Consider the following 22,304-nt stretch of genomic DNA (forward strand, 5'->3'; position numbering starts at 1 on the left):
CATGCTGGCTGCATTGTGAAGTCCCACCAGGTCACTCCAGATCCTGGTGTCCAGCCAAGTCTTCTTGGGTCTCCTTGGCTCTGATTGCATCACTTGCCCCACCACTGAACCAATCAGTATGTCCAGGGAGTGTGATTGGTTGATTGCTTAGCCCCACCCACAGCAATGGGCCGACAGATTGGGAGGGAGATTCCTGGAATTTCCAGAAGAGCCAGGTGGGTTGCGGCCTGTACACTACGGCAGTGAACCACTTGAGGCATGAGATATGAGCACTCCCTTCAGCACCCTGGCAGTTAGTGGGCAGTGAGGCACATCTACCTGAGCATCCCAGCACACAAAGGAATTCCTCCACACTACCCGTGGTCTCTCGATTTGTTTTCTATCAGGCGGGGGTAAAACATATTCAAATTTCCCCCTTCCCACCTTCAGCCCTTTCATTCGATAAATCTTTATTAAATCGATGAGGAAAGGTTGTAGGAATGATTGAGGCAAGACAGCCCCAGAGGAGAGGACGGGAAGGGATAGGATGAATGGAGAAGTGAGTGCAAGGCAGAAGCAGGACACCTCAGCTTCTGAAAGGAGAGAAAGGAAGAAAGCTTAGGTGGAGACCGAGGTGCCCACAGTGGAGAGAAATTCGAATCTTCACATAAGGTAACAGAGCTCTGGAACACTGCCAAGTCCGTTCCTGAAACAGGTTTCAACGGGGCCAGTGTCATCATAAATGCTGGGCCAGGTGTCGCCAGGCAATTGGAGTTTGATTTTCCCGAACAGTGTTCTCCCTGACTCCAAAAAAGTCTTCAGGGGAATTCACCAGATTCTTGACTTGGCTGGGAAAGACTGTAGCTAAAAGACTGGTTTGGGAACCTGAGTGAGTGGAGAACCTTCCTCTTGAATACAATCCAGCTGGAGCTCTAGGAAGTTCTGTCTGCCAGTGCTCCTATTTCGGAAGCATTCTGTCCTGTTTCTCATTCTGTGTCTGCAGTCTGCAGAAAGAGAAACGTGACCGCCACAGGCGGCAAACCTTTGAACTTAGCTTCTTCCTTGAAAAGTGTGTTTTTTTCTGCCAAGAGACTGGGGGTGGGGTTGGGGCAGAGAAGGGAGAGAGAGACAGAGAGGGAAAGAGCTTTCCAGAACCTCAGTCCCACCACCCTCTCCACCACCACCTGAGCTTGGTGAAGTCCTTAACCTCTCCAAGCCTCATTTGTAAGCTAGGAATAAGGAGAGCTCCTCCCCTTCAGGGCTATCGCGAGAAATCGGTGAGTAATTACAATAAATGGTAGCATTCACGATGTCACAGTTTAACCACTAGGCTCGGGGAGGGACGGCCACAAGAGCATTAACCAAGACAAAGCCAGGTGTCAGCACCTCTCAGCATTTGCTTCTCCCGGTGTAGATGGATTTTGATGTGCTCTCTAATGAAAGTAGATACAGACATCTTCCGCCGGGTCAGATGAAAAAAGGTTCCCTCGATAGATATTTATGGAGCGTCTGGCAAGAATCAGATGTGGCAGATGTTGAGGATCACAGGTTAATGAGCCAGTTGGGGTGCGAGCCCGTTGGGGTGCCTGCCACCCCAGAGCTCTCGGCTTCGGGGAACAGGTGGAATGGGAGTGCCAGGGAGACACACAGTGTGGATGTGTGTGTCCTGGAGAGCTGAGCTTGAATCTCGGAGATGTGTTCATTCATTCTTTCAACCAGTATTTAAGGACCTACTGTGTATGTGCCAAGGGTTTATTCTAGGAGCTGAGGATACGGTGCTGAGCAAGGTAGACAAAAAGCTGTCAGCCTCTCAGAGCTCAGAGGTGGCGTTGTACCAGCTCAGACGCTCACTGCCAAATCTGTGGTCCTGGGAAAGTCACTAGGTCTTGCTCAGCCTCGGGCTCATCACAGAGCATCAGGGGTATTAAATGAGGTAATGCATGTGAATCTCTTGACTGGGTGCCTGGCACGAAGGCTGCACCCAATAAATGGTGGTGTGATAGTGTGCAAGGTGACCCATGGTGGGGACCGCCATCCCAAATTTGGGGAGAGTGTGGGAGGGATTCTTGGGAGAAGTGACTTATACGCCAAAATCTAAGGCAGCAATTATGTCGCCGGGACAGAAAGGTGAAGACCACCCTAGCTGCTCGTAACCTCCCCTGACCCTCTTGTCTGCCCCTGCAGGTCTCCTTCCCATGGGTGAGGGGCCCAGAACCTTGGCCAAGGCCACAGCCACCTTGGGCCACCCAGCAACTGAACCAGTCACCCTCACCACCACAGACCCCCATCTACCCGGGCATCTGGACAGCGTCAGTGCAGAGGAGCTGGTCGCAGGGGTCCCCCGAGCCCCCCATGGTCCCACCAGCCTCCCACAGGCAGCCCGTGAGTGCCAGCGAGAAGATGTTCTCCTTCGAGGTGGACAGAGCCGCCCACAGCGTTCCCATCATCAGGCAAGGTACTCATGGATGCTTCCTTGGCAGCTTAGGGGAGGGGCTTTTGCTAGGAGGATGGGTCTCAGTTTCTGCTTTCCCCTTTTTTTAAAAAGTTTTATTGAGGTGCAGTTGATTTACAGTGTTGTGTTAGTTTCAGGTATGCAGCACACTGAATCTGTTCAACATATACATGTATCCACTCTTTTTTAGATTCTTTTCCCATATAGACCATTACAGAGTATTGAGGAGAGGTCCCTGTGCTATCCAGTAGGTCCTTCTTAGTTATCTCTTTTATGTATAGTATTGTGTATGTCAATCCCTCTCTTCCAATTTATCCCTCCCCCCTCTTATTCCCGGTAACCATAAGTTTATTTTCTACATCTGTAACTCTATCTCTATTTGTACCTTTTTTTAGATTCCACATATAAGCAATATGGTATGCTATTTGTCTTTCTCTGGCTTTTGCTTATGTTCTCTGGTTCTGAAGTAGAACATAATCAAATGTGAAAAAATTGGGATAAGCAGAAAGTTAGAAAACAGTAAAAGATAAGCTGTCACCCTTATCACCAGAATTCTCCCTGTTGACTTTTTGGTACAAACTCCTCCAAGACTGTGCTCTGCCCATCTGCACACGTCAGTACCTCTGTGGTGAGTGTGTGTGTGTGTGTGTGTGTTTGTACATATATATGAATATATATGAATTTGTATCAGAATCTAAATTTATATACTTCAACTCAGATGTACAGACATATTGGTAACTGAAATCCCTCTTGCCTTAGGAGGTTTTTAAATATTTTATTACCATTTTACAGGTAAGAGGAGACTGAGGCTTATGGAGAAAATTACTTCTCCGGAGGTTATGTATTCAATCTAATCTAAAATAACGCTTTTCAGTCAAATTTAAGGCTGGTTATCTCAGTGACTGTCACTCACAGCCTGGTCACTTTGGGGACACACAGCCATCAGGGATTCCTTCTCCCCCCCTCCCCCCCAGAAGGCCTCATGGCACTTGGGGAGGAGACTTCCTGTCTGTCACCATCCTCTTGGCCTTGCCAGCCTTACTGGCAGTGTAGCTGGCTTGACTTAGTCCCTGGCATGATTCCCAGGTTTCTTCTGTGGCCACTGGTGTGAAGGTCCCATTCTCTGTTTTCTGCGTCCCAGCCGCAGACCCCTCTGAGTCCCCAGGGATTATCAGCAGTCATCTTGGAGGCCGGCTACCACAGCCTGCCCTCGGGTCCTCCATGATTCACACTCCTCCTCCTCTCTCCCGAGGCCCCCCAAAATCTCACCCCAGTAACAGCATCGGCTCAAATTCCAGAATCTCGTCTAAATCAAGTCCAGGTACAGATGGGGCTCATGGGTGTAGTATGTTACGTTCAGCTCATCAAGTACTACTTCCAGAAATCTGAAGACCTCTGCACAGAGGGTCTGTCCCTCACACACCCAGCACATACTGGTGGGACAGGCATAGCATCACTGCTCCACACACTCCTCTTGTTCCAAAAGAAGAGAAACAGGAAACACACAGGAGTCCCTGGCCCACAGCAGTTCTGAAGTCCAGCTGGGACAATATCGGCAGTTCCTTGACTGGGCTTCAGTCCAACTCTTGCCCAGAAATGACTTACCAGGGCTCTTGGCTCTGCCCGCTGGTCCCTGAGTTCCGCCTTCTGAGTCGTCCTCCCTTTCCTATGAAAGGTGTCCCATGGATGTGGCTGCATAGTTTTATAGCCTGCTTCCTGCCTGTAGAAGCTTGGGGGTCCAGACGCTTCTTTGACTTTTGTGGGTCTCTGTCAGTCTGAGTTGGCAGTGCTTCTTATTGGGGTTCATCCTATCAGGCAAAAACCACGCCCACAGACTTTTTTGTCACAAGCCCTTCCACCATGGGCTTCTGCAAAGACTGACAAAGGACAGAAGCTTCTTAGAAGCCCAGTTCTTTGACCGAAGGGTTCTCTTGGACACTGCCCTGGATCTGTATTCTTAACAAAGGATTTTACAACCACACCCTCAGCTTCTTCTCTGGACTGTGTTTTCTTGAGAGTGCCCTTGATTTGATCTTTGCCCAGAACCTGTTTCTTACATTTCATTTGCCACCTGGAGAGGCAGGGAATTTTCAAGCCCAGAGCATTGCCCTGGTTTAACAGCCCTTCCTTTAACTGTCTCTCCCGCTCACATTTCACTATAAGTAGCAAGATGTAACCAGCTAGCACCTTCCAAGACTCTGTCTGGGACTCTCTTTAGCTTGACCACTCAGCCTCATCACAAACATTTTCTACCTTCCTCATGACCACAGGCAACGTGTTAGGAAACCTTCTGCCACCACCTAACAAGGATCCCTTAACCCCAGTAACATTTTCCTCACTTTCCTGGGACCCTTCCCTCACGGCCTCCTCAAAGGCCATCGGGCTTCTACTAAGACTATTCAGGCTTTCTCAAAGACTCTTGGCCAAAGTCCTCCAGCTTCTGGCCACTGTTCCATCCCAAACCACTCCACATTGTAGGGTTTTTGTTAAATTTTGCACCACTCCTGGTGCCCAAACCTGTATTTGCTACTTATTGTTGCATAACAAATTACTGCAGGATGTCATGGCCTAAAACAACAGTAAACATTTATTATCTCCTAGCTTCTCTGAGTCAGGAAGTTGGGAATGGCTTAGCTGGGGGATTCTTGCTCAGGATTGTCCATGAAGTTGCAGTCATGGTGGTGGCTGGGCTGTGGTCCTCTGGGGGCTTGTCTGGGGCTGGAGGACCCACCTCCAGGATGGGTCACTCCCATGGCTTTTGGTAAGAGGCCTCAGTTCTTCACTAAGCGGACCTCTCCATACGTTGCTTGAGCATCCTCAAGCTGCCAGCTCCTCCAGACAAGTGGTCCTAGAGAGTGAGGCAGAAGCTGCAATGTCTTTTAGGATCTAACCTCAGGAATCAAACTGTGTCATTTCTGCAATATCCTTGGTTACATAGAGAAGCTTTGTTACGGACTGATTTGCATTCCCCCAAAATGCATATGCTGAGGCCTCAATCCCAATATCGCAGAATGTGACCCTAATTGGAGATAGTGTATTGAAATAGATGAGTAAGTTCAAATGAGATGATTGGGTGGGCCCTAATCCAAGGGCTGGTGTCCTTGTAAGAAGAGAGAGAGAGACGCCAGGGCTGCACGTGCACAGAGAAAAGGGCATGTGAGGACACAGCAGGAAGGTGGCCGTCTGCAAGCCAAGGAGAGAGGCCTAACCCTGCCCACACCTTGATCTTGGACTTCCAGCCTCCAGAACTGTGAGAAAATGAATTTCTTTTGTTAAGACCTCCTGTGGTGTTTTGTTATGGCAGCCCCAGCTAACTAATATAAAGTCCATCCAGTATTGGAGAGGATGATGCAAGGGTCTGAATACCAGGCGACAAGAATCAGTGGGGCCATCTTGGAGACTGGCTACCACACCCTGAAAGGCGTAGATCTTGAATGTGCCCCTGAGTTTTGCCAGTCGTGCACAACTATGTAACCCAAATTCCTATCAAGATATAGAACATTACCATCACCCCAGAAAGTTCCCTCATGTCCCTCCCCAGTCAATTCCCAGCCCCAGGCCCCAGAGGCACCCACTCTTCTGAATTCTTTTCCCGCCATGGATTAGATATTCCTGTTCTACAATCTCAAGTACACAGAACCATGTAGTACATGTTCCTTTGTGGAAGGCTTTTTTCACTCAGCATAGTATTTCTGAGATTCATTCATTTTGTTGTATGCATCATGTTCTGTCTTATGAACATATATACAGGGTTTTGGGGTTTTTTTTTTTAATGTGTCCTTGGGACACATGGCACATGGGCTGTTTCTTTTCTTTTTTTCACTCCGCCATTTAAATTTTTCCACTGTAATCACCGGTTTCTCCAGTGCCATGCTGAACTTGGGGCTTCTCTGAAGGACTTGGATTCCCCCTGGAGAAATGAAGGATGAGTCGTATGGCTTAGAGTCCCTCACATCTACCTGGACTCTATCTCCTCAGCCTCTCAGCCAGGTCTCATGTTTCCAAACGTTTGCCCTCGTTCCCCTGACACTCTCGCCATCCTCAGAAAAGGACTTTCATCTTCCCGTGTCACGGGGAGTTCCTTTCTGTCTGGGCCTCTCTACTCCACGCTTTCGAGAAAACTCTGTGCTCCAGTCCTCCATGCTGTCTCTTGACAGAAAACACCTCTTTTTAAGGGTTCCGAGAAAGCTCTTTCCTCTCTTAGCAAAGCTGGGCTCTTCCAATTAAATTGGTTTACTGTTAGACTGTCACCTTGCTTTAGACTTGAAAAATTCTATTTGAAAACCCAAAGCCAAGGATTTATTTACTGCAGATCAGGTCAGGGTTTCTCAATCTTGGCACAGTGACAGGTGGGTCGCATAACTCCTTGTTGAAGGATCTGTCCTGTCCACTGTAGAATGTTTAGCAGCATCCCTGACTCCTACCCACCAGAGATACCAGTAGCAACACCACCACCACCACCAACCACCCTAACTGTGGTACTCAAAAATGTCTCCAGACATTGTCAAAAATCAAAACATCATTTTCCCTGGGGGAAAAATCACCCTGTTCTAGTTAATACTCATCCTTCCTTTACCACAAGGCAATAAAACGTCAGCTCCAAGGCCAAATCTTAATGGCAAGAGCTCATGGGAGGTGGGGAAGAATTACTGAGAAAAGAAAATATGTGGAGTGACTTATTAAAATAGCATCTTGATTCATATATATATATATTTTTTTCCCAATAATGGGATCATATGAACCTAACATAGGTAACCTTTTTTTTTCTTTTTTTGGCCATGCCGCTCAGCTTGCAGGATCTTTGTTCCCCAGCCAGGGATGGAACCTGTGCCCCCTGCAGTGGAAGCACAGAATCCTAATCACTGGACTGCCAAGGAATTCCCTACCTGATTTTTTTTTTTTTTTTTTTTTTTTTTTGCGGTACGCGGGCCTCTCACTGTTGTGGCCTCTCCCGTTGCGGAGCACAGGCTCCGGACACGCAGGCTCAGCGGCCATGGCTCACAGGCCCAGCCGCTCCGCGGCACGTGGGATCTTCCCGGACCGGGGCACGAACCGGCGTCCCCTGCATCGGCAGGCGGACTCTCAACCACTGCGCCACCAGGGAAGCCCTGATTTTTAAAATTCAATAATATGTCATAAACATCTTCCCACTTCAATACATTGACTACATAGTGGTTAAAAGCATAGGCTCTGAATCCAACAAACTTAGGTTCATCCCTTGACTCTACCACTTACCAGCTGTGTGTCCTTGAGCAGGTGACTTGACGTCTCTGTGCCTCATATCTCTCACGTATAAAATGGAGATGGGAATAATAAAGCCTATCTCACTGGGTTGTTATGAAGACGAAATCGTATCCTGCCTGTAAGTGCTGAGCACAGCGCCTGGTGCATAGCGAACATTCAGTAAATATTAAAATATTTAATATTTTAATATTTAAATTTTAAATTTTACAATCTTAATAATTTAAATATTTTAAAATTTTAATATTTAAATTTTAAATATTAAAATTTAAAACTTAAGTTATTACCTAACCATGATTGTTATTTAACTTTTATTTACAACTTACAATGTCTTAAAGACACAGTTAAGGTGCACACATACTGCCCCTGCTGCGGACTGGTGATTATTGGAGCACACCAGGACAGTTGAGGGTTGTTAAAATATTAAAGTAACTCCCCTGCCTTTTGGCCAACAGCTCATGCCCGAAAATTCTTAAAGTGCCTGCGTCCCCATATCCGCCGTCCCACTGCCCCAGCCTTCCCGACTCTCCCTGGGGCTTCTCCCCACTGGGACCTTCGAAGGATCCAGCATCTAGAGTTAAGCCGGTTTGGTCATACATGGCCCTTAGGTTCTTTTTGATAAATAACAGTAGCCGGTAAAGAAGTTTGGGGCAGGTGAGGGGTAATTGCTCCCGCACCTCCCTGCCTGGGTGTAAGGAAAGCAAGTCTCAGAGCAAATTCTAGCCCCACAAAGACTTTGAGTAAACACACCTTCCCCAGTAAAGGGACCCCATCGATCAGCCTGTTCTGTAAGTTTGATGAAGTCCCCCCTCCGGCCATCATCTTGCAGGGAAGCGTCCCTCAAGACAGCCACGACAGGGTCGCAGAGGCAGCCGGAGTCACCCCTAGAGATGGCATTAGACGCCAGAACTCTAAGCTGAGCCTGGACAGGGGCCCAGTTAGGGTCAGACCCCGAGGCCCTCCCTGGGGACACAGGCCAGTCAGTAGCTTCCTCCAGTGAGAGCCGATTTCTTGAGGAATATAAAAACAGATGAAATCTTCCTCCTGAAAACTCAGTTTCCAAATTGAGATGCGCAATCAGTGTAAAATAAACCCCAGATTTCAAAGGCTTCATGCCTCGAAGAAAAAGAATATAAAATATCTCCATATTTTTTGTAGATTATGTGTTGAAATGATGCTTTTTAATGTATTGGGTTAAATAAAATTGATCATTAAAAATTCCTCTCTTCTTGGGCCTCCCTGGTGGCGCAGTGGTTGAGAGTCCGCCTGCCGATGCAGGGGATACGGGTTCGTGCCCCGGTCTGGGGGGATCCCATATGCCGCGGAGCGGCTGGGCCCGTGAGCCATGGCCGCTGGGCCTGCGCATCCGGAGCCTGTGCTCCGCAACGGGAGAGGCCACGGCAGTGAGAGGCCCGCATACCGCAAAAAAAAAGAAAAAAAAAAAAAAAAAAAAAAAATTCCTCTCTTCTTTTTACCTTTTTAACGTGACTACTAGAAAATTGAAAATTGCATTCTGTAGCTCCCCTTATTTCTCTATCAGGCACTGCTGCTGTAGTCAGTTAGGACTTAGCTGCTCAGGATCCAAGAGAGTCAGATGGGGGCAGTGAGCTTCAAATAACAGTTTTCTAATCATGGACCTAGTTGGGGAGGTGGAGGGAGAGAAAATGGGCAGCTGCTGAAGTTCCAGGCCCTTCTGTTCCTCGTGCCCCAGGAAACACTGTGGCCAGGGCTGCTCATTTAACACGCAAGGCTGTGCATTCTCTGGGCACCACAGGCCATCAGCTATGTCCACTAGAGGTTCTGGGGTCCACAAAGAGGTTTGAGACCTGGCTGGGGGGCAGGAATCTTTGACTCTAAAATGCATAAATAAAAAATATAGAAGCAAAATGAATAAATGATGAATGTCCACATACATGACAGTGCGTGCTTCATTCATCATTAATGTTAATACTCATTAAAGTTTCATCACCACTGAAAACAATTTGTTCAGTTTCTCACTTCACAAGAAGATAAGAATGTGCAGTGACTTTCCAGAAACCATAGTCACTTGGAAATTTAAAATATGCTGCTTGGGCCCAAGTGATCTCACACGTAGAATTATAGAAATCTTTACAAACGTTTCTACACCAATAAAAAGAAATGTATTCAGTGTTGATGTGAGTGAATTGCGAGATGTCTGATGTGATACAGAGTGGGGTCCCCAAACGCAATGCCATAATCCCTGAAAGTCATATAAAAAGGCTTTGTAATACTGGGGTAAATAAGAAAAAATATAGGAAAGCTTAAATGGCTATCAAGTGGATCCTAGTTAAACACGTTTGGCACAGTTGGACAATGGACCACAATGCTGCCCTGGAAAAGAACCAAGTACAGCTACAAATACTGACATGGGAAGATGTTTTTGATATTGTTAGCTGAAAAGTAAGCTGGATAAGAATCTCTGACATGTAAATGCATTTTTGTTTTTTGAAAAGATATGACTGCAATAAAAAATATATAGCTAATGTTTAGTGCTAAATGCTCTACTTGAGGGGTCAGCAAACTTTTCCTGTAAAGAGCCAGATAGTAAATACTTTAGTACTTGTGGGTCACATGGTCTCTGCTGCAACTACTCAGCTCTGCCTTTGTAGCTGGGAAGCAGCCATAAATAATATGTAAATGAATCACTGTGGCTGTGTTGCAATAAAACTTTATTTACAAAAATAGGCAGAAGGCTAGATTTGGCCGCAGGGCCATAGTTTGCCAAGCCCTGCTCTATATCATTATTCTATTTAATCTCCAGATAGCCCTTTATAGCAGAGACTATCAGGGATCCTGAATTATGTATGTGGAAACGAAGGCTTAGAGAGAGCAAATGACTTGCCCAAGGTCCTCAGCTCTTATGCAGCATAGAAAAAAGTCAGGAAAGAGACACACCACAGTGCATCAGTGCAGTTAACGCTGGGGAAGAGAAATGAGGCAGCTCTTGCCCTTTCCAGTCCTCCTGCAATGCTTTCAGTGCATAAGTCTCATGAATGTGAAGGTTAATCTGAAAATATTCTTTAAGACTTTGGGGAAACTCACTGTCTCCTCTGCATTCTCTGTTGATCTTGTGTGTTAGTGTGGACCAACGCGGCAGAACTGTCGGAACAATCAGTGGCCGAGGAAATTCCTGGGGCAGAGCCCTACAGAGAAATTTTTGTGGACCAGGACCTGTCCCAGTACGATAAGGTGAGGGGTCTCGGGGAAGCACAGAGCTACAGCAGCAAGAGGGACCATGGAGAGATTGCCACTGCCTCTTGTTCTCTGTGTCTCAAGGACTGTCCCTTTTTCCTACTTCCAAGAAACCACCTCTTCCTCCCAAGACATTCAGCCAGGTTTGGCCACTGCTCATTTTATCCCAAATAACATCTACAACTACAAGGTACTGAGCACCTACTGTGTGCTGGGCCATGTCCTGTGCACTTGACATTTATTAGCTCGTTAATCTTCACCATCTTCAAAATAGATTTTATCACCCTCACTTTGCAGATGAGGAAACTGAAGCTCAGAGAGGTTCAGTAATGTGTTCAAGGCTGCCCAGTGCAAGGAGCAGTGTTAGGATTCAAAGCGAGGTCTGGTTAGCTTCTCAGCGGGTACTTCTAACTCCCACACAGTAATCACTTGGTCAACCTTCAGTGATGGAACAGTGATGCAAAAACACATTCCTAGCAGGAGGAAATGAGCACTGAAGTCAGGGAGGCCTGGGCCAAGAGACTTGTTAAAGAACCAGAGAGGTTTAAAGCAGGGATGCGAGCAGAACAGGTGGATTCAAGCCATCCTGGGAAGGGCCCAGGTCAATTTCTCCCCACTTAGACACGACCTGAAAGTTACTCTAAAAGAAGCAGTCTATAATATCTCGCTTTCCTTCAGGGCCAGGGCCTGCTCCTGCAGCAATTCTCAGAGTTTGTGAGGAGCAGACCTACCTGGGGTTCTTGTCAGACACGGAAATCCAAACCTTCAGGAGGCAGGGGGTTCCAACCAGGCATCCTGGGACCAGACTCTGAAAAATGTTGCAGAAAGGCGAGAAGCCACACTCGGATTCTGTATTTATCGCTGTGTAACAAGCCATCCCAAAACTTAGCGGCTTCAAACAGCAATTCATTATTCCCCAGAATCTATGGGTTGACCTGGAAGGTTCCTTTGCTCGCGTCCCCTGGCCTCACTCATGCGGCCTCAGTAAGCTGCTGGCTTGGCCAGGTTGGTGGTCGGTCTCCATTGGCCTCCTTCCCACATCTAGGGCCTCAGCCAGGACGCCTGGACTGGTGCACCCCTTTGTGCATGTGGTTTTTCATCACAGCACGGTGGTCTCGGAGTTCCCAGGGGGCCAGAGCAGAAGCTGCACAGCCTGTAAGAACTTGCCTGGAGATCATGCAGCATCACTTCCACTCCATTCCGTTGGTTAAAGCAAGTCACGGGGCCAGCCTAGACTAGAGGGTGGGGAAATAGACTGGATGGCAAAACTGCAAAGTGTTTGTTGCCATTTTTCAACCTGCCTCAATTTTAACTCGGAAATATAGTGCAACCACTATAATTTTTTCTATTTATAGAAAATTTTTATAAGCCATTTATCATTTTTTCTATTTATAATAGAAAGAATTCTTTCTCTTTATAAGCCATTTTTACCCTGACTTGCCAGGACTCCTTCAAGTGACAATAAACAAATTAGCTTGAGGGGGAGCATCGATTAGCTCAACTTATTGGAAAATTTAAAGGGCCACTAGCTTCAGGTATGGCTAGATCCAGGAGCTTGAATAATGTCATCAGAACACCTCCCCACTACCAACCTCTCCCCTCTGTTTCCCTCAGAGTCTGGCTTTCTACATAAGGCTGGCTTTGTGTGTCAGAAAAGACAAACTCAGGCAAACAAGCCTACATATTTAAAGTTTATGATCCAAAAGAAGGCAAGATCCTCTCCCTCTGTAATCGATGTGTGAAATCTCTGATTGACCAGCTTGGGCCACATGCACATGGGGAGGTGGGACAGGAAGGAGCAGGGCACATGACTGACAATCCTACCCAGACCCCATGGAAGGAGGAACGCTCCCTCCAGAAGGGCAAGGGGACCCTCACCAGGAAAGCAGAACCCACAGCTGTCCACTGCCCTCTGCAAACTTCTTATATTCCAGCACTGGCACGGGGCCTGGCACTTAGTTGCTGCCCGATGAATGTTTGTTGCATGAAAAATGAATAAGCACCTGGCTGATCATAACAGGGTGAAACAGGGGAAACTGCCCAGGAGTAGGGAATATGTCTGATGCTCTCTCTTGAAGTTTTGCCACCAACTTTCACAAGGACCCAAAGGAAGGCCCCTGGCAGCAGCTGGCAATGTCAGACAGGCTTTCTCATGAGCGAGACCCTGTCCTTCCCCAGGTCACGGAGCTAGCAGGTCGTGAGGCTGACTGGACGGCTCTCCTGGGAATGAGCTGGCCCAGAAATTGCCCGTTTACCTCCTCCTGTGACTGCTTTGGAAAAGGCCTCTGGGGAATTTTTTCTTCTTCTTCTTCTTCTTCAGTTTTTCTGACATTTTATTGATAACGTTTGGTGAGAAGTTTGGGGGAATTTTTTTTTCCTTTTTTGGAAAACCTAACCAATTCTTTGGCTGCAGAGCTTTTTCACTGGAGAGATGGAGGACAGGGTTAATTATACCTGTGGGTACAGTCTACCAGCAATTTTGTTTTTCCAGCCGAAAGTTTACATGAGCCCATGCAAATAAATCACTATTCCTGTCTCATTTACTTTCCAGATTGAGTTACCTGGAAAAAATTCATACATGAATAGCCAAAAGAGGCAGGAAATATTAGAAGAGAGGAAAGGGAAAACAAATAGTTCAGAATGTTTTAAGTTAAAACAAATAACCCCCATTATAGGCAGAATGTGGTCAAACAGAATGTTGTTTTCCTAAGTACCTTTCCTAGGTCCCCAGTGTGCTAGGCTGTATATTATAAATGAAATCATTCTAAGTAAACTTTCTAGCAACAAATGTTCCCAAGTGGGATGGTTGTTCTTAATATGAAAGTCTAATTCTCGGGGAAAGGAAAGTTTCCGTACCTGTGAGGTACAGACATCCATTACAGGAGTCTATATACAAGTACATCATTTTAACCCAATTCTTGTCTCTATGAGATTTTCCAAGTGACAGAGATAGCCTTGAAAGTCTGCTTTTTCCCTCCCTGCCTGCCCTCACCTTCCCAAAGAATGATACCATATTTTTCCTGTCTTTCTTTAAATGGGCTCAGACTTACATCCAGACCCACACCTAGTAAATTTCCCATCTGTCCTCCACCCAGGATGAAATAATTCGGCTGCTGGGAAAAGAAGTCAGCCGTCTCTCCGATTTTGAACTTGAATCTAAATACAAAGACACGGTGATAGCAAGCCTGCAGAACCAAGTGGCCAACCTGAGGCAGAAGCTGTTGGAAACAGCCACCTCCAGGCAGAAGGAGAGGGTGATCCCGCCCAAGTTTCAGGTTCTGCATGAAGAGGACGATGCCCAACAGAGAGAGATCCAGAGCTTGAAAAACCAGGTAGGGCTCAGAGACAAGTGGGTTGGGGCCTTGGGGTCACAACACAGGGTGACAGCTCTCAGGTAGAGCCTGGGGGGAGCCACCCGGGTAGTTGGAAATGGGCATTGAGCACAGCATGGTGAAGAGTGCAGATCCAGGGAGTGGAGAGTTGGCAAGTTTCTAGCCTTGTAAGAACAATATTAGATTTCATTAAGTGCCTACCATGTTCAGGCCCCGGTGCAGGTGCTTTGGGTGCATTAGCTTATTTATTTATTTATTTATTTACTTATTTAATGTATTTATTTATGGCTGCATTGGGTCTTTGTTGCTGTGCACAGGCTTTCTCTAGTTGCAGTGAGTAGGGTCTACTCTTCACTGCGGTGCGTGGGCTTCTCATTTCAGTGGCTTCTCTTGCTGCAGAGCATGGGCTCTAGGCACGTGGGCTTCAGTAGTTGCAGCATGAGGGCTTCAGTAGCTGTGGCTCACAGACTCTAGAGTGCAGGCTCAGTAGTTGTGGCCCACGGGCATAGTTTCTGCACAGCATGTGGGATCTTCCTGGACCAGGGCTCGAACTCGTGTCCCCTGCATTGGCAGGCAGATTCTTAACCACTGCACCATGAGGGAAGTCCCCTCATTAGCTATTTAAACCTCAGTCTTCTGGCAGATGCCATTCTACAGATGAGGAGACTGAGGCACGCTCAGAGATGCCCAGGAGCTTGTTACAGCTTGCACAGCAAGTGAGAGGCAGTGATGTGATTTGGGCTCAGCTCTGCCACCGTGTACACCTCATGCTTTCACACCCACTTTGCATTTCCACCCAACTCCTGTCGCTTCAGTGACCACTTCTCACACCCACCCAGACCCAGCCAGAAAGAGCTGGAGATGGGGAGAAGGAACCCCACAGTGTTCCAAACACTGAGGCCTTTATCAAACCCTGAAGGCAGCTGCTGGTTCATTTATAGGGAATTTCACCAAAAATTCTCCACCCAGAATGTCTGGATTTACCAGTCAACTTCCTTCCTCGTGAAACTAAATCCAAAAAAAAAAAAAAAAATTTTTTTAAGTTTTAAAGAATTACTTTAAAATTGGCCACTGATCTTGTTCATAAATTATATCTCAACAAAGTCGATAAAAAAGCAGTTGGTCATTGATGAATTTTGGCCTCAGTGCATAATTCTGCTTAAAACCGTAGTCAGATTTGGTTCAACATGGCGGAGTAGAAGGACATGCTGTCACTCCGTCTTTCGAGAGCACTGGAATCACAACTAACTGCTGAACAATCATCGACAGGAAGACACTGGAGCTCGCCAAAAAGATACCCCACATGCAAAGACAAAGGAGAAGGCACAAAGAGACAGTAGGAGGGGCGCAATCCCAATAAAATCAAATCCCATCACTGCTGGGTGGGTGACTCACAAACTGGAGAACACTTATACAACAGAAGTCCACCCACTGGAGTGAAGGTTCTGAGCTCAACATCAGGCTTCCCAACCTGGGGGTCAGGCAATGGGAGGAGGAATTCCTAGAGACTCAGACTTTGAAGGCTAGTGGGATTTGATTGCAGGACTTTGGCAGGACTGGGGGAAAGAGAGATTCCACTCTTGGAGGGCACACACAAAGTAGTGTGTGCATTGGGACCCAGGGGAAGGAGCAGTGACCCCCATAGGAGACTGAACCAGACCTACCTGCTAGTGTTGGAGGGTCTCCTGCAGAGGCGGGGGCAGCTGTGGCTCACCAAGGGACAAGGACACTGGCAGCAGAAGTTCTGCGAAGTATTCCTTGGCATGAGCCCTCCCAGAGTCTGCCATTAACCCCGCCAAAGAGCCCGGGTAGGCTCCAGTGTTGGGTCACCTCAGGCCAAACAACTAACAGGGAGGGAAACCAACCCACCCATCAGCAGACAAGCAGATTAAAGTTTTACTGAGCTCTGCCCACCATTGCAAGAGCCAGCTCTACCCAGCACCAGTCCCTCCCATCAGGAAACTTCCACAAGCCTCTTAGATAGCCTCATCCACCAGAGGGCAGACAGCAGCAGCAAGAAGAACTACAATCCTGCAGCCTGTGGAACAAAAACCATATCCACAGAAAGAGAGCGAAGATGAAAAGGCAGAGGGCTATGTAACAGATGAAGGAACAAGATAAAACCCCAGAAAAACAACTAAATGAAATGGAGAGAGGCAATCTTCCAGAAAAAGAATTCAGAATAATGATAGTGAAGATGATCCTGGACCTCAGAAAAAGAATGGAGGCAAAGATCCAGAAGATGCAAGAAACGTTTAACAAAGATCTAGAAGAATTAAAGAACAAACAAACAGAGATGAAGAATACAATAACTGAAAAAGAAATACACTAGAAGGAATCAATAGAATAACTGGGGCAAAAGAACGGATAAGTGACCTGGAAGACAGAATGGTGGAATTCACTGCTGCGGAACAGAATAAAGATAAAAGAATGAAAAGAAATGAAGACAGCTTAAGAGACCTCTGGGACAACATTAAACACAACAACGTTCACATTATATGGGTCCCAGAAGGAGAAGAGAGAGAGAAAGGACCCGAGAAGATATTGAAGAGATTATAGTCAAAAACTTCCCTAACATCGGAAAGGAAATAGCCACCCAAGTCCAGGAAGCACAGAGAGTCCCATACAGGAGAAACCCAAGGAGAAACACACCGAGACACATAGTAATCAACTTGGCAAAAATTAAAGAAAAATTATTGACAGCAACAAGGGAAAAATGACAAATAACATACAAGGGAACTCCCAGAAGGTTAACAGCTGATTTCTCAGCAGAAAGTCTACAAGCCAGAAGGGAGTGGCATGATATACTTAAAGTGATGAAAGGGAAGAACCTACAACCAAGATTACTCTACCCAGCAAGGATCTCATTGAGATTCGATGGAGAAATCAAAAGCTTGACAGACAAGCAAAAGCTAAGAGAATTGAGCACCACCAAAGCAGCTCTACAACAAATGTTAAAGGAACTTCTCTAAGTGGGAAACACAAGAGAAGAAAAGGACCTACAAAAACAAACCCAAAACAATTAAGAAAATGGTCATAGGAACATACATATCGATAATTACCTTAAACGCGAATGGATTAAATGCTCCAACCAAAAGACACAGGGTTGCTGAATGGATACAAAAACAAGACCCATATATATGCTTTCTACAGGAGACCCACTTCAGACCTAGGGACACATACAGACTGAAAGTGAGGGGATGGAAAAAGATATTCCATGCAAATGGAAATCAAAGAAAGCTGGAGTAGCATTACTCATATCAGATAATATACACTTTAAAATAAAGAATGTTACAAGAGACAAGGAAGGACACTACGTAAGGATCAAGGGATCAATCCAAGAAGAAGATATAACAATTATAAATATATATGCACCCAGCATAGGAGCACCTCAATACATAAGGCAACTGCTAACAGCTCTAAAAGAGGAAATCAACAGTAACACAATAATAGTGGGGGACTTGAACACCTCACTTACACCAATGGACAGATCATCCAAAGAGAAAATTAATAAGGAAACACAAGCTTTAAATGACACAATAGACCAGATAGATTTAATTGATATTTGTAGGACATTCCGTCCAAAAACAGCAGATTGCACTTTCTTCTCAAGTGCACACGGAACATTTTCCAGGATAGATCACGTGTTGGGTCAAAAATCAAGCCTCAGGAAATTGAAGAAAATTAAAATCATATCAAGCATCTTTTTTGACGACAACGCTATGAGATTAGAAATGAATTACAGGGAAAAACCTGTAAAAAACACAAAAACATAGAGGCTAAACAGTACGTTACTAAATAACCAAGAGATCACTGAAGAAATCAAAGAGGAAATCAAAAAATACCTTGAGACAAATGACAATGAAAACACGACGATCCAAAACCTATGGGATGCAGCAAAAGCATCCCATAGTTTTAGAGGGAAGTTTATAGCTATACAAGCCCACCTCAAGAAACAAGAAAAATCTCAAATAAACAATCTAACATTACACCTAAAGGAACTAGAGAAAGAAGAACAAACAAAACCCAAAGTGAGCAGAAGGAAAGAAATCATAAAGATCAGAGCAGAAATAAATGAAATAGAAACAAAGAAAACAATAGCAAAGATCAATAAAACTAAAAGCTGGTTCTTTGAGAAGTTAAACAAAATTGATAAACCATTAGCCAGACTCATCAAGAAAAAGAGGGAGAGGACTCAAATCAAAAAAATTAGAAAGGAAAAAGAAGTTACAACAGACACCGCAGAAATACAAAGCATCCTAAGAGACAACTACAAGCAACTCTATGCCAATAAAATGGACAACCTAGAAGACATGAACAAATTCTTAGAAAGTTATAACCTTTCAAGACTGAACCAGGAAGAAATAGAAAATATGAACAGACCAATCACAAGTAATGGAATTGAAACTGTGATTAAAAATCTTCCAACAAACAGAAGTCCAGGACCAGAAGGCTTCACAGGTGAATTCTATCAAACATTTAGAGACGAGCTAACACCCATCCTTCTCAAACTCTTCCAAAAAATTGCAGAGGAAGGAACACTCCCAAACTCATTCTCTGAGGCCACCATCACCCTGATACCAAAACCAGACAAAGATACTACAAAAAAAGAAAATTACAGACCAATATCACTGATAAATATAGATGCAAAAATCTTCAACAAAATACTAGCAAACAGAATCCAACAACACATTAAAAGGATCGTACACCATGATCAAGTGGGATTTATCCCAGAGAGGCAAGGATTCTTCAATATATGCAAATCAATCAATGTGATACACGATATTAACAAATTGAAAAAGAAAAACCATATGATCACCTCAATGGATGCAGAAAACGCTTTTGACAAAATTCAACACTGATTTATGATAAAAACTCTCCAGAAAGTGGGCATAGAGGGAACCTACTTCACCATAGTAAAGGCCATATATGACAAAGCCACAGCAAACATCATTCTCAATGGTGAAAAACTGAAAGCATTTCCTCTAAGATCAGGAACAAGACAAGGATGTCCACTCTCACTACTATTCTTCAACATAGTTTTGGAAGTCGTAGCCACAGCAATCAGTGAAGAAAAAGCAATAAAAGGAATCCAAATTGAAAAAGAAGAAGTAAACCTGTCACTGTTTGCAGATGACAGGATACTCTACAGAGAGAATCCTAAAGATGGCACCAGAAAACTACTAGAGCTAATCAGTGAACTTGGTCAAGTTGCAGGACACAAAATGAATGCACAGAAATCTCTTGCATTCCTATACACTAATGATGGAAAATCTGAAAGAGAAATTAAGGAAACACTCCCATGTACCACTGCAACCAAAAAATACAATACCTAGGAATAAACCTACCTAGGGAGACAAAGACCTGTATGCAGAAAACTGTAAGACACTGATGAAAGAAATTAAAGATGATAGCAACAGATGGAGAGATATACCACGTTCTTGGATTGGAAGAATCAATATTGTGAAAATGTCTATACTACCCAAAGCAATCTACAGATTCAATGCAATCCCTATCAAATTACCAATGGCATTTTTTACAGAACTAGAACAAATAAACTTAAAATTTGTGTGGAGACACAAAAGACCCCAAATAGCCAAATCAGACTTGAGGGGAAAAAACAGAGCTGGAGGAATCAGACTCCCTAAATTCAGCCTATACTACAAAGCCACAGTAATCAAGACAATATGGTACTGGCACAAAAACAGAAATATAGGTCAATGGAACTGGATAGAAAGCCCAGAGGTAAACCCACGCACCTATGGTCAACTAATCTATGACAAAGGAGGCAAGGATATACAGTGGAGAAAAGACAGTCTCTTCAATAAGTGGTGCTGGGAAAACTGGACAGCTACATGTAAAAGAATGAAATTAGAACACTCCCTAACGCCATACACAAAAATAAACTCAAAATGGATTAGAGACCTAAATGTAAGACCAGACACTCTAAAATTCTTAGAGGAAAACATAGGAAGAACACTCTTTGACATAAATCACAGCAAGATATTTTTTGATCCACTTCCTAGAGTAATGGAAATAAATACCAAAATAAACAAATGGGACCTAATGAAACTTCAAAGCTTTTGCACAGCAAAGGAAACCATAAACAAGATGAAAAGACAACCCTCAGAATGGGAGAAAATATTTGCAAAGGAAGCAACTGACAAATGATTAATTTCCAAAATATATAAACAGCTCATGCAGCTCAATATTAAAAAAACAAACAACCCAATCCAAAAATGGGCAGAAGACCTAAATAGACATTTCTCCAAAGAAGATATACTGCTGGCCAAGAAGCACATGAAAAGCTGCTCAACATCATTAATTATTAGAGAAATGCAAATCAAAACTACAATGAGGTATCAGCTCACACCAGTTAGAATGGGCATCATCAGAAAATCTACAAACAACAAATGCTGGAGAAGGTGTGGAGAAAAGGGGACCCTCTTGCACTGTTGGTGGGAATGTAAACTGATACAGCCACTATGGAGAACAGTATGGAGGTTCCTTAAAAAACTAAAAATAGAATTACCATAGGACCCAGCAATCCCACTACTGGTCATATACCCAGAGAAAACCATAATTCAAAAAGCCACATGCACCCCAATGTTCATTGCCGTACTATTTAGAATAGCCAGATCATGGAAGCAACCTAAATGCCCATCAACAGACGAATAGTTAAAGAGGAAATGGTAAATATGTACAATGGAATATTACTCAGCCATAAAAAGGAACAAAATTGGGTCATTTGTAGAGACGTGGATGCATCTAGAGACTGCCATACAGAGTGAAGTAAGTCAGAAAGAGAAGAACAAATATCATATATTAACACATATATTTGGAACCTAGAAAAATGGTAAAGATGAACCAGTTTGCAGAGCAGAAATGGAGACACACATGTAGAGAACAAACGTATGGACACCAAGGGGCGAAAGCGGCAGGGGGTGGGGATGGTGGTATGATGAATTGAGAGATTGGGATTTACATGTATACACTGATGTGTATAAAATGGGTGACTAATAAGAAAAGTATAAATAAATAAATAAACATTTTTTTTTTTTTTTTTTTTTTTTTTTGCTGTATGCGGGCCTCTCACTGTTGTGGCCTCCCCCGTTGCGGAGCACAGGCTCCGGACGCGCAGGCTCCGGACACGCAGGCTCAGCGGCCATGGCTCACGGGCCCAGCCGCTCCGCGGCATATGGGATCCTCCCAGACCGGGGCACGAACCCGTATCCCCTGCATCGGCAGGCGGACTCTCAACCACTTGCGCCACCAGGGAGGCCCAGTAAACATTTTTAAAAAAGAGAGAGAGAGAAAAAAAAACCGTAGTCAGTGCTTGGGGGCCTTTGTTCTCTTGTTCTCTGTTTACTGTCTTTCCCTTCTGTAACCGATTCTAGGTACACAGTTTCAGTCCTAGAAATGGTGCTCTAGAAAGGACACAGATTGTGTATGGTGAACCTAGGAGATTCTAGCAGGAAACTGTAAGCTCCATGAAGGCAAAGGTTGGGCCCAGTAACCTTCTAGAACTCTGTTAGGACCGTGTCTGTTTGTTTGTTCTTTATTCATCCATCCATCCATCTGTCCATTAATCCAAATAAATATTTTGGGGGGCCTATCCCGTGCCATGCCCTCTTCCAGGCTCTGAGAATTCAGCAGAGAACAAGACAGACATGATCCTTCCCCCTGTTATGCTCTAGTGAGGGAGACAGAATAAACAAGTCAACAAATACATGCTCTAATATTTAAATGAACTAATGACTCTCCTTCAAACCTGGTTTTCAAAAAACAATGAAAGTAACAGGTCCTATAGGAATTATTAGTGCAAACAGCTACCTTGACATGTAGCTGACACATTAATGAGCATCTTTTTCTTGAATTGAACACAATTTTGCTGAAATATTCCTTTCAGTTATTCTCCCATTTCAGAGCTTTCCTGAGAAAATGACATGTCTTTTTCAGGTACATGTACGAGGCTGAATTATTCCCACATACCTTTTTGTTTTTTGGCCGTACCACGCGGCTTACAGGATCTTAGTTCCCTGACCAGGGATCAAACCCAGGCCTCCAGCAGTGGAAGCACAGAGTCC

The 22,304-nt window shown here is 44.8% G+C and overlaps 2 protein-coding genes across 2 annotated transcripts in view; one reads left to right on the top strand and one right to left on the bottom strand.

The window, feature by feature from the left end:
• Nucleotides 1-22,304, bottom strand: part of LOC132494286 (U3 small nucleolar RNA-associated protein 25 homolog) — a 720,475-nt gene that overhangs the window by 607,955 nt on the left and 90,216 nt on the right. The window lies entirely within an intron of this gene.
• The window catches only part of LOC132493606 (forkhead-associated domain-containing protein 1-like), a 63,985-nt gene continuing 44,059 nt past the window's right edge, over nt 2,379-22,304 (top strand). Inside the window, exons 1-3 of the mRNA XM_060104321.1 lie at nt 2,379-2,434; nt 10,773-10,882; nt 13,981-14,217. Of these exons, the coding sequence (XP_059960304.1) occupies nt 2,380-2,434; nt 10,773-10,882; nt 13,981-14,217 (402 nt within the window). The 5' untranslated portion in view covers nt 2,379. The remainder of the gene's footprint in view (nt 2,435-10,772; nt 10,883-13,980; nt 14,218-22,304) is intronic.

Source organism: Mesoplodon densirostris, chromosome 7, assembly GCF_025265405.1.
Source record: "Mesoplodon densirostris isolate mMesDen1 chromosome 7, mMesDen1 primary haplotype, whole genome shotgun sequence".
Classification (NCBI taxonomy): domain Eukaryota; kingdom Metazoa; phylum Chordata; class Mammalia; order Artiodactyla; family Ziphiidae; genus Mesoplodon; species Mesoplodon densirostris.